Raw genomic sequence first — 14,789 nt, 5'->3', positions numbered from 1 at the left:
ACTTTTTATAAAAGTCAACTCCTTGTTCAATTTTTTGATATTGGTTACAATTGGCGCCCAACGTGTCACCTTACTTCCTCAATTTTAAATGCAAATTTTATGTGAAACTTGACACATATATCTATCGTTTTGATATTTTAACATAAATGGGTTCAGGTTAAAATATGTGCATCAAAAGTGGCACCCAATCTGAATCTAAAATCGAAATTGTTTATAGATGAAACCAGGAAGATATATGTTGAAGTCTACAGAAACGTTTGCTACAAAAATTGTGGCATCACTTTAGGGTGGTCGAAAATTTTGGGTTTTGAAGCACACAGATTAGATGTATCATTGTGTTACTTGAACGTGGCGCCCAATGTAAAATTTTGCATTGTTTTGGCAATAGATGAAATGATAGTAAATAGATGATAAAATTTTTCATAAATGACGTCCATCGAGTCTCCTTATTTGTAGTGACTTTTTAGCGAAAACTGATCCACTTCTGACTTTATTGGTATTTTGTTTTATAAATGGCGCCCAACATGTCTTCTAAGCTCATAAATTAAAAATGAATTTTTTTTTTTGTAAAGTTTGAAACAAATATCATGTGTTGTTTCAAAACATAAACAGCACAAGTGGCGCTCAATTCTTTAGGGTGGTCGAAAATTTTAGGTTCTGAAGCACGCATATTACATATATCATTTGTCACTTCAAAATGGCGAGTCGCTTTATTCATAGTGACTTTTTTACGAAAACTGACATACTTCTGACATTTTGGTACTTTTTTATAAATTTCGCCCAAGATGTCCTCTAAGTTCATAAATTAAAAATTAAGTTATTATGTAAAATTTGAAACAATTATCTATCATGCAATGTTTAAAAATATAAACAGCAGAAGTGACGCCCAATATGTTATGAATAAGGCCCGGTCGATATACAGAATGAGATAAAAAAACTGCAACAAAGTCAAACGCCATAATTTTTAAATTTTTTTCATAAATAGCATCAACTTTTAGAATAAGTTTAAACTTGTTCGAATTGGTCACCTTTGGCACGAATTATGGAGTTCAAACGGCCAATGAAACCGTCACACGCTGCCAAAATGTTGCTCTGCGGTATTTTGGCCCATTCCGGCGAAGCTCTTGCTTGACGTGATCGACGTGTTGGTAGTTTTAATTGTCAACCTTGCTTTCCAAAATACTCCAGACACAATAGTCCAACGGATTTGTGCCATTGTACGCTGGAAATGAAGCGAGGAACCTCATTTTGCAACCATTCGTGGGTGGCGCGTGCTGAGTCCTGTTGGAATGTCCAAGGTCTACGGCCAAAATGTTTGCAAGCCCAAGGCTTTAATACACCTTCCAGAATAGAACAGCGATAATATTCGGAATTTATTCTGAATCGGAGAACGACCATCGGCTGTTATGGCGGCCCACACCATCACCATGGCCGGCGCTTGAGTTCTGGTGGCCAAGCGAAGGTGCTTATTTAAAGCTGACCTCTTTGGCAAGTAAATACAATCATTCTGTTTGTGTGCTGGACAACGAATGTTTTCCCATCGGAGAAGCCCAAATTCGGCAGTTTACCACTTTCGGCCAAGCGAAGCCACTCTTTAGCTCTTTTGAGTCTATTTTCTTTCTGTTGCGGTGTAAGTTCTTGCACTTTACCCCGAGCTCATTTTTCAATACATATTTGCCGAATAGAATATTGCGATATTTTCAGCTCACGAGCCATTTTTCGGTCACTGCCACGCTGGATTTGATCAAGTGGCTTATTTTCTTTTCGAACCATTTCTGCTTACCTGTTTTCTTCCGTCCACTTCCATGACGTCGGGCTACGCTACCAGTATCAAGGTAACGAGCGAGAAAAAAAATTATATAATTGGTACGAGACACAAAAAATTTATTCATATTTAAATGCTGGAGTGCTCTAACGATAGCCACTTGTGGTTTTCCAGCCGAATATAAAGTAATCACACTATCAGCTGTCGAAAAAAATGACAGCAGTCTTAAGTTGGTTGCAGTTTTTTCATCTCACCCTCTACCCTGACCCTTACAAAGGTCATTTTGACTTCGAAAACTTATATTGCAAGGTGCAATACTTTTGGAGGACCTTTAGGGTGGTCGGAAATTTCAATGTATTCAATTAGCATTCTGTGGCATTCTATTACTTCAAAAGTGACGCCCAATAAAATTTTGCATTGATGACTGTAAAATCACTATTTTTATACCCTACAACACTATGTGTTGGGGGTATTATAAGTTTGATTGGGCCAAAAATTATGTAACACCTCGAAATATTGGTTTCCCACATAGGAAAGTATATATGGATCTTCCTAGCTCGCCAAGCTGAGTCGATCTAGCTATGTATGTCCGTCCGTCCGTCTGTCCGTCTGTCCATGTTAATTTGTAATCACTCTACAGGTCGCAATTATGGCCCGGTCTTCACGAAATTTAGAATGTAGGTGGGGCTTGGACCCGAATAGAACCCTATTGCTTTTGGAGATGATCGCCAAATGTTTAGAGGTTGAAATGGACCAAATACTGAAAAATTGTCGGATTTTGCAGTAGCTATACAGGTCGCAATTATAGACCAATAGAAGCGGAATTTCGCATGTAGCTAGAGTTTAGGGCGGGGAAGAAGCCTACCAATTTGGGTGGCCATCGGATAATATTTAGCGGGTAAACTAGACCATATATTTTGTGTTGAAAAAAATTCAAAATTTTTCATAAAACCGTGAATATTTTAAATCCCGGCGAAATCACAAAGCGATCACAAGGTTACTTCTGACCTTTACATTGATGGTAACATATAACAAATCGGATATATAGCAAAATATGTGCGATATATATGTCTATCAAAGAAGATATGCTTGAAAGATCTCTTATATGTCGAGAACGGCTGATCTGATTTAGACAGTTCTCATTAATTCAGAATGACCTCTTGGCAGGAAAGAAAAAACGTCTAAAAAAATCGCATAAACATATCTCTCTAAAGATGAAAATATTGATTTTGTAACATTTTCTCATATTTTTTCAATTTTGTCATATTTTTGGCATATTTTGATTTTGAATTAAACATTTGGTAATATTTCTACAGCTAACAAAACTAAGTAGTTAGGATATCAGGATATCATATACTGATCGCATTTATTGCCCGATCCTTACGAAATGTTGCATGGGGATAATATGAGGGTCAGAATAGAAGCCTACTCTTTTTGGAGATGATCGCCATATATTTAGGGGTTGAAATGGACCAAAAAACTGCAAAATTGTAGGCGGTCGTAATTATCACCCGATCCTCACGCACATTTGAATGGGAGTTACCGCACATTGCAAAAGCCAAGCAGTTTTGGATGACCATCCAAAAATATTCAATGTGTGAAATAGTTTTCCAACTTTTGTAGACAAAATACGAAAATGTCCATTTCAGTGACTTCTTGGAGAATTCCCAAATACAGGAAAGACGCACTTCTGACTATTTCGTTAACGCTGATTTCGTCAAATGTCTGTATCTCATATAGATGCGTTTCAGTCAAAAACGAATAATAAATGTTAATCTTTTGCCACTTCTGAGAGATTATAGGTCTTTGGGAAATATTGGTTCCAGATCAAGGAAGACCATTTAAGTGCAACATCTACAAATAAATTGGAAATAAGAAAATTAGTTTAAGTTGCTATTATTCGAAAATTTGAGAGCGAAACCTGATGGTTTTCTTTAATTTTGTCACAATATCTTGTGGAATTCTGTCGAGTATTTCGCCTAGAGGTATGGTTTATTATAGTGTTGTAGGGTATTTAACGGTCGGCCCCGCTCGACTGTAGCCTTTGCTTACTTGTTATTACTTGCTGATGTTTCCAAATGCCATGGTCTACATTTAATTCTCCTTTTTTCATAAATGGCGCCCAACATGGAACCACTATGTTTTGGTAAATTTGATACATTTGGAAGGACCTTCCAACACTTTAACAATCTATTAGGTACCTTATATTACGCAAATTTATTCAGTATTTTTAGGGTAACTTGAAAGATTCGAAAGGCAAGCGATCTCGTTCATTTTGAATAAAAATTTGGCCCCAAAGGGCCTCCTTTGTTTAAACGGACTATTATTGGTTTAAAAATCAAATCCTGCCATACAATTGCCTTTAAAAGCCCAATTCGTGAGTTTTTTTTTTTTTTTAATTTTGAAATTGTTTTGTGAATGGCGCCCAACGTCAGTATTCTTAGGGTAACTTGAAAGATTCGAAAGGCAAGCGATCTCGTTCATTTTGAATAAAAATTTGGTCCCAAAGGGCCTCCTTTGTTTAAACGGACTATTATTGGTTTAAAAATCAAATCCTGCCATACAATTGCCCTTGAAAGCCCAATTCGTGATTTTTTTTTTTTTGGTTTTTGAACTTATTTTGTAAATGGCGCCCAACATGAGGCCACATGTTTTTCTCTGCAATAGATAAATTACAAAGTAATTAACATGATTTATTTCTTTTTTTTAATATTTTGCAGATTACCCTGAAAAATCTTCACCCAGGCCGAAAAAATCCCAGCTAATAAACGGTTCACATGCCGCTGCGGGTGTCGCCGCTAACAATATTAAATCGAAAAAGAAAAAAGACTATTTGAGACGACAGGAATCGTCTCCACCAGAAAATATTGGGCCACATCAACAGCTAAATCACACGGCACCTGCCGAGTTGCCAAGTGCCGGGGAGTATGACGAGAAACTGATGCTGGACGAAGATGATTTGGATAATTTTATACCCAACAATGATTTGGCCTACAATGAGTTCATGCCAGACGGGCCGCGTGGCTATCAGTGTCACAATGTGGCGGACAACCAACAACATATAAATGCCAACAATCCTGCCTCCTCATCCTCCTCCTGCTCCACGTCAGCAACGTCGAAAAAGTCCCAGCTAACACCGACCTCAAAATCCGAGGGCAATAACAAAAAAGCACGTCGACTATCTTCGCCAGTTTTCTTCAAATCGCCATTTACCAAATCATTCAAAGGTAAACTAAACTCCTCCTCCTCCTCATCCAAAACCAATAATGCACCACATGAATCAACATCATGGGAATGGTATCGTTTGCGTAAATCATCATCGGCTAATAGTGCTAATAATGCCAGCGTTAATAACCCGCATAATGCCTATTTACGTGTCTCACCCAATGCCAGTTTGGACTCATCGTCGTTGTCCGAAATTAACTTTCCCACTAATTCCACAGAAAACTCATTTCGCATTTTAGAAGAGGCTATACTATCGTCGGGTGAAAGTGCCATTACCACCACGGGATCATCGTCGACAAATGGCAATAATAAGAAACGTCTCTGTTGCAAGTCTACGGACGGCCCCTGCCCCCACAACTGTGGCAGTGGCTGTAGTAGTGGCATTAGCAGTAGCAGTAATAGTAATCGTAGTTCAAGTTCTTCAAATGCCTCATCATCCAATCAATCGAAATCGAAGAAAAATCGTAGTTTTAATAAAATATTTCGCAAAGTGTTTTGAGTTGTGGCCAAAACAAAACGCCTAATGACACGGATCCAGAAAAATCTATTGTGTAGATGTTGAGTGAGGAGAAAAAGTGATTCTTTTTTTTCCAACATAAAAATTGGTTAGTCCAGTTGTTTTGATATTTTTAATATATATTTTTTTAATTACATTTGTGTAAATATATTTGTTTTAGATTTTTGTTTGTTAGATTATTGTCATAGAGCAATCAACGACGCCATGTTATGAAAAATAAAAAATCGAAATTGAAACGAAATGAAATGAAATGAATTGCAAATTGTTAAGTCAGGCGATCCAATTTGGTATTTCATTTAATGGACAGTTCTTGAAATAAGTTCGTAATATTTTGGGATTTAAATGATCGCAAAAAGAGAAAAAAAGAGACAAACTCAAATTTGTTTTTGATTTTAAGTTTGTAGAATTAAAATATATTTTGAGGGAAATATTTTCATGATGTTAGATTCATTTGTAAAGTGATTCACAATTGATTTGTAGCATTTTCATAGCTTAATTTTAGCCGCCCTTAAATTTTTTATTTTAAATCTAAAAAGAAACCATTTATAATGCGGTATACAGGGTGAGATAAACAAAACTCCAACGAAGTCAAATGCCATATTATTTACATATTTTTAATTTTTATACCCTCCACCTTGGAAAGGAGGGTATATTAACTTTGTCATTCCGTTTGTAACATCCTTAAATATTCGTCGTAGACCCCATAAATTATATATATATATTCATAATCAGCATAAACTTCGATGTCCGTCTGTTGAAATCATGATACAGCCCACATTATTTGACGTAGAGTGCCAAAATTTAGCAGAGCAATTGGTATTGTGTCTAGGATGGTTGGTATTGAAAATGAGATATATCGGTCCACGTTCTGGTATAGTCCCCATATAACGGTACCTCCCGATATTCGGTATTTTGCTGATTTATGCCACATTTTTTCACGGATTTTGTCTGAAAATTGGTATTTGTAGGTCATAACGGGTCCCTATACGTGTGGCAAAACATTGCATGTATAGGACCACGTTTTGGTATAGCCCCCATATAATGGTACCTCCCGATATTCGGTATTTTAATTTTTTTTGACACATTTTTTCACGGATTTGTCTAAAAATTGGTACTTGTTGGTCATAATCGGTTCCAGCTCCGGTGGCGAAACATTGCATGTATGGGTCCATGATTTGGTATATGGGGGCTATAACGGTACCTCCCGATATTCGGTATTTTGATGGTTTTTGCCACATTTGTTCACTGATTTGTCTAAAAATTGGTATTTGTGAGTCATAATGGGTCCTAGTTCGTGTGGCGAAACATTGTATGTGTAGGTCCACGATTTGGTATAGTTCCCATATAACGGTACCTCCCGATATTCGGCATTTTAATGGTTTTTGCCACATTTCTTCTAATGTTTCCTTTACCCTAAGTTGCGGGGTATTAAAAGTTTGGACCGGCCGAACTTAATGTTTTTTTACTTGTTCTTTTTTTATTTTTTATTTATTTATTATTTTTTTATTAATTTTTTTTTTTTTTTTTTTTGAATAAAAGCAAAAATTGTCGGAAATATCGTCAAATTATGGCCTTCAAACGGCCAATGAAACCGTCACAAGCTGCCCGAATGTTGCTCAGCGGTATTTTAGCCCATTCCCGGCGAAGCGCTTGCTTGAGGTGATCGACACTTTGGTATTTTTTAGTGCCAACCTTGCTTTCCAAAATACTTCAGGCACAATAGTCCAATGGATTGGTATTCAGCGATTTTGGTGGCCATTATGTGCTGGAAATGAAGCGAGGAACCTCATTTTGTAACCATACTGCGGGGGCGCGTGCTGAGTGCGATGGTGCTGAGTCCTGTGGAATGTCCAAGGTCTGCATGCCCAAGGCCTTAATACACCCTCCAGAATATTTTCGCGATAATATTCGGCATTTATTCTGATGCCACGGTCGATTAATACAAGCGGAGAGCGACCATCGGCTGTTATGGCGGCCAACACCATCACCTGACGGCCGGCGCTTGAGCTCATTCTGGTGGCCAAAACGAAGGTGCACATTTTCAGCTGACCTCTTTGGCCAGTAAACACGATCATTTTGTTTGTTTACCAAATGCTGGACAACGAATGTTTTCTCATCGGAGAAAACTAAATTCGGTAGTTTACCACTTTCGGCCAAGCGAAGGAACTGTTTAGCTCTTTTGAGTCTATTTTCTTTATGTTGCGGTGTAAGTTCTTGAACTTTTTGGAATTTCAATGGCTTTATCCCAAGCTCATTTTTCAATATTTGCGGAATGGAAATTGCGATATGTTCAGCTCACAAGCCATTTTTGGCCACTGCGACGGGGGTGTTTCGATCAAGTCGCTTCTTTAATTACCGTCCTCCAAACCTGTTTTCCAACGCTGTTTTCTTCCGCCCATTTCCTTGACGTCGGGCTACTCTACAGTAACGAGCGGTGGTACGATACACAAAAGATTTATTCATATTTTTAATGCTGGAGTGCCTTAACACTAGCCACTTGTGGTTTTCCAGCCAAATCTAACGAAATCACACTCTCACGCTTGAGTTCCATCACGAATAACTTTTTTTTCTGGAAAATTCTCGCCAAAATGCTCTTGTTCACTTGTAAACAATATAATGAGCTGTCGTACGAGTGGCTTAGAAATGACAGCAGTCTGAAGATGGTTGCAGTTTTTTCATCTCACCCTGTAGAAGCCGAGACTCTCTCCCCAGACCCTCTGACTGTCCGCGACTGTTTATTCAGTTCGCAGATACCCAATATATCTACTGGGCTTTTAACCAACCGCAACCTGTGGACGCGTCCAACATAATCTGCACTCAAAATTAGCCAGTAAAAGTTTAGAATTTGAATTGTTAATCTTACACTTTATTATCCAGGACTTGAATAATTTATTTGGATGTTTTTAAGGGCCATGGGATACCAGTTTTGTTTTTATTGCCAACTTTGGCCCAATTAATATCCTCTATATTTTCTGTTGCTACACCAATACTATCCAATATTTCAGAACAAAGTTATGAAAAATATTGAAACGAAATTCATATTCATTTAAATAATAGATTCTGCGTCACCTCCTACATTCTAAATTGCATCAATTTTGGAAAAAATTTTATGTGTCGTGAAATAAGCACAAAATCTAACTATGGCCGCCGGTGTGTCTTTTGAAATCAAGATAGGGGCCATATCAATTTATGTAGGCTATATTGTTTTACAACTCAAAATCCAACTCAAATACATTTTCATAAATTGCATTATTATACCCTCCATAGTATGGAGGATATAATAAGATTGTCATTCCGTTTGTAACACATTGCATTTTAGACCCCACAAAGTATATATATTCTTGATCAGCATAACATTCTATGTCGATTTAGCGATGTCTGTCCGTCTGTGGAAATCACTTTAGCTTCCGAACAAAATGAAATAGATTAATAAAATTGTTCTCAAATGTATATTATGTCTGCAGGACTTTTGGTATTGAAAATGTGCCATGTGGATCCACCTTTTGGTATAGCCCCCATATAACGGTACCTACCAATATTCGGTATTTTGATGATTTTAGCGACAAAATTTCGGTGAATTTTTTCAAATTTGGTATTTGAAGTTCGTAATGAATATTACAGCCTAAGACAAAAAAAAATTGTCTGTGCAGGTCCACGTCTTCGTATAGCCCCCATATAACGGTACCTCCCGATATTCGGTATTTTGATTTCCCGATATTCGAAATGGTTTCAAATTTGGTATTTGAAGTTCGTAATAAATACCACAGCCCATTACAGAAAATTGTCTGTGCAGGTTCATATTTTGGTATAGCCCCCATAAAATAGTACCTCCCTTTATTGATGAGTTTAGCTACATTATTCACCGATTTTTTTTCAAGTTTCGCATTTGAATATTGTGATGGCTTATGCAGGTCCACGTCGTCGTTTAGACCTTAATATGACGGCTACATTTGGTATTTATAAGATCTTAATAGTTTTTTTTTTTTGAAAATTGCCAAATTAGTTCCAAATGATGGAGGGTATTCAAAGTTCGGCCCGCCCGAACTTACAGCTTTTTACTTATTTTTGTTTAGTTTTTTTTTTTTTAAGTTCATCCTTTAACTAATCCGTTTACAAATTAATCCACGTTTTATTTTTCTAAAGGTTTGAGAAGTCCTTAAACAATTTTCTAAAAAAAATCCTTTTTTTAAGGTACCTTGAAAAGTTTAAAAATATCGACGTATTATTTTTCTAAAGGTACCTTGAAAAAGTGTTTTCAAATTTTCTATAAAAATTTAAAACTATATTATTTTGCAACTCAAAATCCAACTCAAACACATATTCATAAATTGCATTATTTTTGTCCAGTTTTTTTTTAAGTACATCCTTAAATTAAACCTTTTAAAAATTATTTGGAAAACTCTTTTTCCAACCATCCACATCCACCATGTTAATAATCTTTTTGATTTATTAAGCATTATAATTTTGTTTTTTTTTTTTCAAATCACCTGTTAATAAAAAAAATGCCACACACACACAAAAACTCATAATTGTTTTGCTAATCTTTTGTTGAATTTTTGCCATTTGTATATACATGCATACATATTTCATTATTTAAAAAATATATATATCTATACATTTTTTTAAATTTAAATTTCTTTTTATTTTAGTTGAGGACTTGAACTAAAATCCTAAAACTTCAAATATATATATAAATAAGAAAATAATATATTTATTAATTACCAAAAACAAAAAAGAATGGAAAATGCAACAAACAACATGAAGCCTTTTTTTTAATAAATTTAGTTTTAATTTTTTAGAAAATAGAAAATCGTATAATGTATATGTAAAGAAATCGGACTGCATTTTTTTGTTTGTAATTTTTATTTTTAGCTTAAAGAACGATAATTATATTATTTTGTTTTTCTTTTTTTTTTTGTAAATTATTTATAATGATGATAATAAAGCATACAATTGATGAAAAAACTATATAGACAATGGTGGTTTTTATTTATTATTGAATTATTCTTAAAAAAAAGTTTTGAAATTCCATGGTAAATGATTCTAAATATGACTTGAAAATTATTAAAAAAAAAACAAGTTAAACAAGTCGGGGAAAACCATTGGAATTCCAAAAAGTGCAAGAACTTACAACGCAACGGAAAGAAAATAGACTCAAAAGAGCTAAAGAGTTAATTCACTTGACCGAAAGTGGTGAACTACCGAATTTGGTTTTCTCCGATGAGAAAACATTCGTTGTCCTGCTGTTTGTAAACAAACAAAATTATCGTGTTTACTTGCCAAAGTGGTCAGCTGAAAATGTGCACCTTCGGTTGGCCACCAGGACTCAAGCGGCGGCCATGGTGATGGTGTGGGCCGCCGTAAAAGCCGATGATCGTTCACCGCTCGTATTAATCGACCGTGGCATCATAATAAATGCCGAATATTATCGCTAAAGTATTCTGGAGGGTGTATTAAAGCCTTTGGCATGCAAATATTTTGGCCGCAGACCTTGGACATTCCAACAGGACTCAGCACCATCGCACTCAACACGCGCTACCCAATAACGGTTACAAAATGAGGTTCCTCGCTTCGTTTCTTGCGCACCAAAAGCTCCTGGATTCCAATCCGTTGGACTATTGTGTCTGGAGTATTTTGGAAAGCAAACAAGTGCTTCGCCGGGAATGGTACATTCGGGCAGCGTGTGACGGTTTCATTGGCCGTTGGAAGGCCATAATTCGTGCCAAAGGTGACCAATTCAAACAAATCTAAACTTATTCTAAAATTTAATGCTATTTCCGATATTTTTTGATTTCATTCAATAAAATTTAGAAAAAAAATGTAAAAATTATGGCGTTTGACTTTGTTGCAATTTTTTATCTAACCCTGTAATTATTCAAAAATTTAACCCGTTGAGGGTGGAGGTAACAGAAGGTTGCTTATTTCGAATTTAATGAGACACCTCTAGATCGACTCCAAATGTCCTGTTTAAAAAATCATTGAAAAAAATATCTTTTTGAAAGTAAAAAAAATCTTTAAAATTAAAGTTTTATTTTTCTGAAGGTTTAAAAAATTCTTTAAAATCCAAGTTTTATTTTTCTGTTGTTGCAAAAATCGTCATGCTTAATTTTATTTTTCTGATGGTTTAAAAGATTCTTTAAATTACACTTTTTATTTTTGTAAAGGTTTAAAAATTCTTAAAAAAATTCTTTAAAATGCAAATTTTATTTTTCTGATGGTTTAAAATATTCTTTATTTTTGTAAAGGTTTAAAAAATTCTATTAAAATCCCCGTTTTATTTTTTTAATGGTTTAAAAATCCTTAAAAAATTCACGTTTTATATTTCTGAAGGTTTAAAAAATACTTAAAAATTTATATAAAAAATCCTTAAAACTGCTTTAAAAAATCCACGTTTTATTTTTCTAAAGGTTTAAAAAATTGTTTTTAAAATCCCGTTTTATTTTTCTAAAGGTACTTTGCAAAATTGTTAAAAAAAACCTCAAAACTTTTCTATAAAATTTGTCTAAAGGTCTAAAATATCCCTTAAAAATTCTTTCACAAATCCACGTTTTATTTTTCTAAAAGTTAAAAAAATTCTATTAATAATCGACTTTTTTCTATAAGTTTAAAAATCCTTAAAAAAAGTCTTCAAAAATACGCGTTTTGATGTAGGAAAGTGCCCTGAAAAAGTCTTTAAAAATCACACTTCAGAAATATATGAAAGTTTTTGAAAAACCTTAAAAATTCAAGTGTTATTATTTTGATGGTGCTTTGAAAATTTAATAAAAAAATCCAAAAAAATTAAAAATTATTTAAAACAAAAATCTTAAAAAAATTCTAAAGGGGTCTTGAAAAAGTCTTCGCAAAAAATTTAAGTTTTATAGTTCTGAAGGTGCTTTGAAAGAGTCTTTTAAAAAATCCACGTTTAATAGTTCTAGATGATCCTCAAAATTACCTCAAACTCAACCTTAAAAAGTGCTAAAGGTAAGATTTGCATTAATGAATTCCTATTATTCAAAATAGATTTATATTTAAGCTTACAATATATATTAAAAATAGTTTACCTTCCCATCCCAACAAACAAACTCCCAGTTCCGATTTATGTAAGATTTTGAGCTTTGCTTTATTTGGACAAAAAATTCGTAATAATAAAAATTGTTTGTATTTCAAAACATTTTTCTTTTTTAGACACTTTTCCCACACAATTGTATTGCTTAAGGATATTTGGAAAATGTGGCAATTAATTTAAATTGTATAAGATACTAGGGGTTTAAGAAAAAAATTATCATTTTTTATATATATAAGCATCATATATTTTGCACCTTTTAATTGCTTAGCATTAAAATTGCATTCGCTTAATGTAAGTTCTTTTTTATTCAATTAAGACAAAATCTCAATACTATTATTGATATTATTTTCGTTATTATTAAAAATTTCCTTTAATACCATCAAGCTAACTACTTAGAATAATGTGTGTCTGTGTACGATTTGTTTGTTTTTCTATATATACAACATATTTAAATAATTCCCTGAAAATGGCAATATTAAATTAATACAAATTTCATATTTAATACATTTTTTTCGTTTCGCCGCTCAAGCAGTTGCTGCTGGCTTTTGTTTTAAAAACTTTTACCATAACCTCAATTTTGTTTAGAATGCGTTAAGAAAGTTTTTTTTTTTTTGTTAAATAAATGGCCCCAATTGGTGTAAAATTTTGATATAGTTTAAAGAAGGAGAGAGAGAGAGAGAGTACAAAGAAAGTTTTCTTAAAGCTACAGCTATAAGTGCGATAAATACAGTCCATTTTCCCAATCGAATTGTACAAAATAGCCATAGAAATCAAAATATGCCGTCATATGATAGGCCATGTTTGAAAAGACCACTATGTATTCAAATAAGGCAAATAATGTATAAACTGTAAAAGAATAAAAAAATAACAATTAATTTTCACATTTTATCCATTAAAGCCATGTGTAAGCTATATATTACCTCCTGGTTCACATTTTGCATTGTGCCTCAGAAAAAAGTAACCAGCCAATGAAAAAGCCAACAGATTTGTTAGAAAAAAGTACAATTTAAACCTTGTTGATTTCTCCTCTTTTTCCGTTAGAGCCAGCTTTCTGGCATTTTTGTTCAGAAAATAGGATATCAACATGTAGAGCTCACTGCTAGCAATGAACGTCACAAAAGCATTTCGATGCATTTCATAGCTATCCGAAGATGTCCACAATGACAGCGAAAGCAATGCAATGTTCTCAATTACATTTAGGCTAACAGCCATGTGAGCAAACAATCGACGATTTTTTCGTATTTGCTCTCTATAGTATTTCATATAAATATGGGCCACGGCCAGACGTACAGGTAAATGCAGTACAATGGCCAAACGCCAAATTGTCTTCTGTGGTTCATAATTGCCAATGGCCGCCGATATTGATGGCAGGTAATTTCTCACGTCGCAGTGTGTAAAGGTGGCACGTTCAAAATCGAATACCACAGACCAGAAGATACAGAAGAGAAATGCACCCAGAGCTAAACTCACAGCACTTATAGCTACTTTGGAGAAGGCAATGCGAAATAATATTTTCGGTCCATTCAATCGTTCATAGGTAGGTAACATTTTCCATAGATCAATTCGATTCAAATGTAATTAATGTTGCTCTGAGGTTTTTTTTTATTGAGAAAGGGTTGGTTGGGTGCCACTACACAGAAAAAGCTATTGTTGTTGGGTGTGATGTGGTTGATGTTTATATTCCGTGTGGCGATTAACTTGATTGAAGAAAAAAAAAACAAAACTTTTAATTAAAGTCATATTAATTTTCATTATATACTTACATGACATTGTTTCACTGCATACCAAAAAGTGTTCATTCAATTATAGATTAACATATTTTTTTATTTCGAGCCCCTTTTTTAATCAGTTTTTTTATCTTAAGACTTGTCGAGTTTCCATTATTTGTTTTTGTCTTGTTATTTGTTTTTTTTTTCTCATGCCATTGTTGTTGTCGTTTTTCCTGCCCCATAAACAGAGCGAGCTAGTGATTGACAGTGACAGTTGGTCTCATTGAAATCATAATAGTTATCGATTTCCATTTTTTTATATTTTCGATAGTCTCAAGTGATGATGCGATACATCAAATTGGTGCAGAAATAGGTTTTTTCTCTTCTTTAACGGTGAACGAAGGAAATGTGAAATTCGCTTAAGAAGTACTGGAACGCGACTATAAAGCTGTGACTTATGATGTTTCATTGCTTTAGCAGAGAGAACTTCCCTTCAATTTGACTGCAAGTTTTTCTTCTTTTTCA

At 34.3% G+C, this 14,789-nt stretch overlaps 2 protein-coding genes across 4 annotated transcripts in view; one reads left to right on the top strand and one right to left on the bottom strand.

Annotated features, from left to right (window-relative positions):
* LOC101893309 (uncharacterized) overlaps positions 1 to 10,460 on the top strand; it is a 117,459-nt gene extending 106,999 nt beyond the window's left edge. The window contains exons 6-7 of one of the 3 annotated variants that reach the window (XM_059123893.1): positions 4,486 to 4,992; positions 10,157 to 10,460. In XM_059123893.1, coding sequence (XP_058979876.1) covers positions 4,486 to 4,992; positions 10,157 to 10,173 — 524 coding nt within the window. In that variant the 3' untranslated portion in view covers positions 10,174 to 10,460. Of the gene's footprint in view, positions 1 to 4,485; positions 5,822 to 10,156 lie in introns of those variants that run through there. The other 2 variants (XM_059123892.1, XM_011293894.3) reach the window with 2 other exon arrangements.
* A 2,122-nt stretch (positions 10,461 to 12,582) lies between these two features.
* Positions 12,583 to 14,533, bottom strand: LOC101893140 (post-GPI attachment to proteins factor 2). Its single transcript, XM_005182714.4, has 3 exons — positions 14,319 to 14,533; positions 13,476 to 14,252; positions 12,583 to 13,401 (listed from the first exon to the last, which is right to left on the bottom strand). Exons 2-3 carry the CDS (start codon positions 14,101 to 14,103, stop codon positions 13,265 to 13,267), a joined length of 765 nt encoding a protein of 254 aa, XP_005182771.1. The 5' UTR covers positions 14,104 to 14,252; positions 14,319 to 14,533; the 3' UTR covers positions 12,583 to 13,264.
* Between the last annotated feature and the right edge of the window lie 256 nt (positions 14,534 to 14,789).

This window comes from Musca domestica, unplaced genomic scaffold, assembly GCF_030504385.1.
Source record: "Musca domestica strain aabys unplaced genomic scaffold, Musca_domestica.polishedcontigs.V.1.1 26, whole genome shotgun sequence".
Classification (NCBI taxonomy): domain Eukaryota; kingdom Metazoa; phylum Arthropoda; class Insecta; order Diptera; family Muscidae; genus Musca; species Musca domestica.
This window is presented reverse-complemented; position numbering and strand designations above follow the sequence as displayed.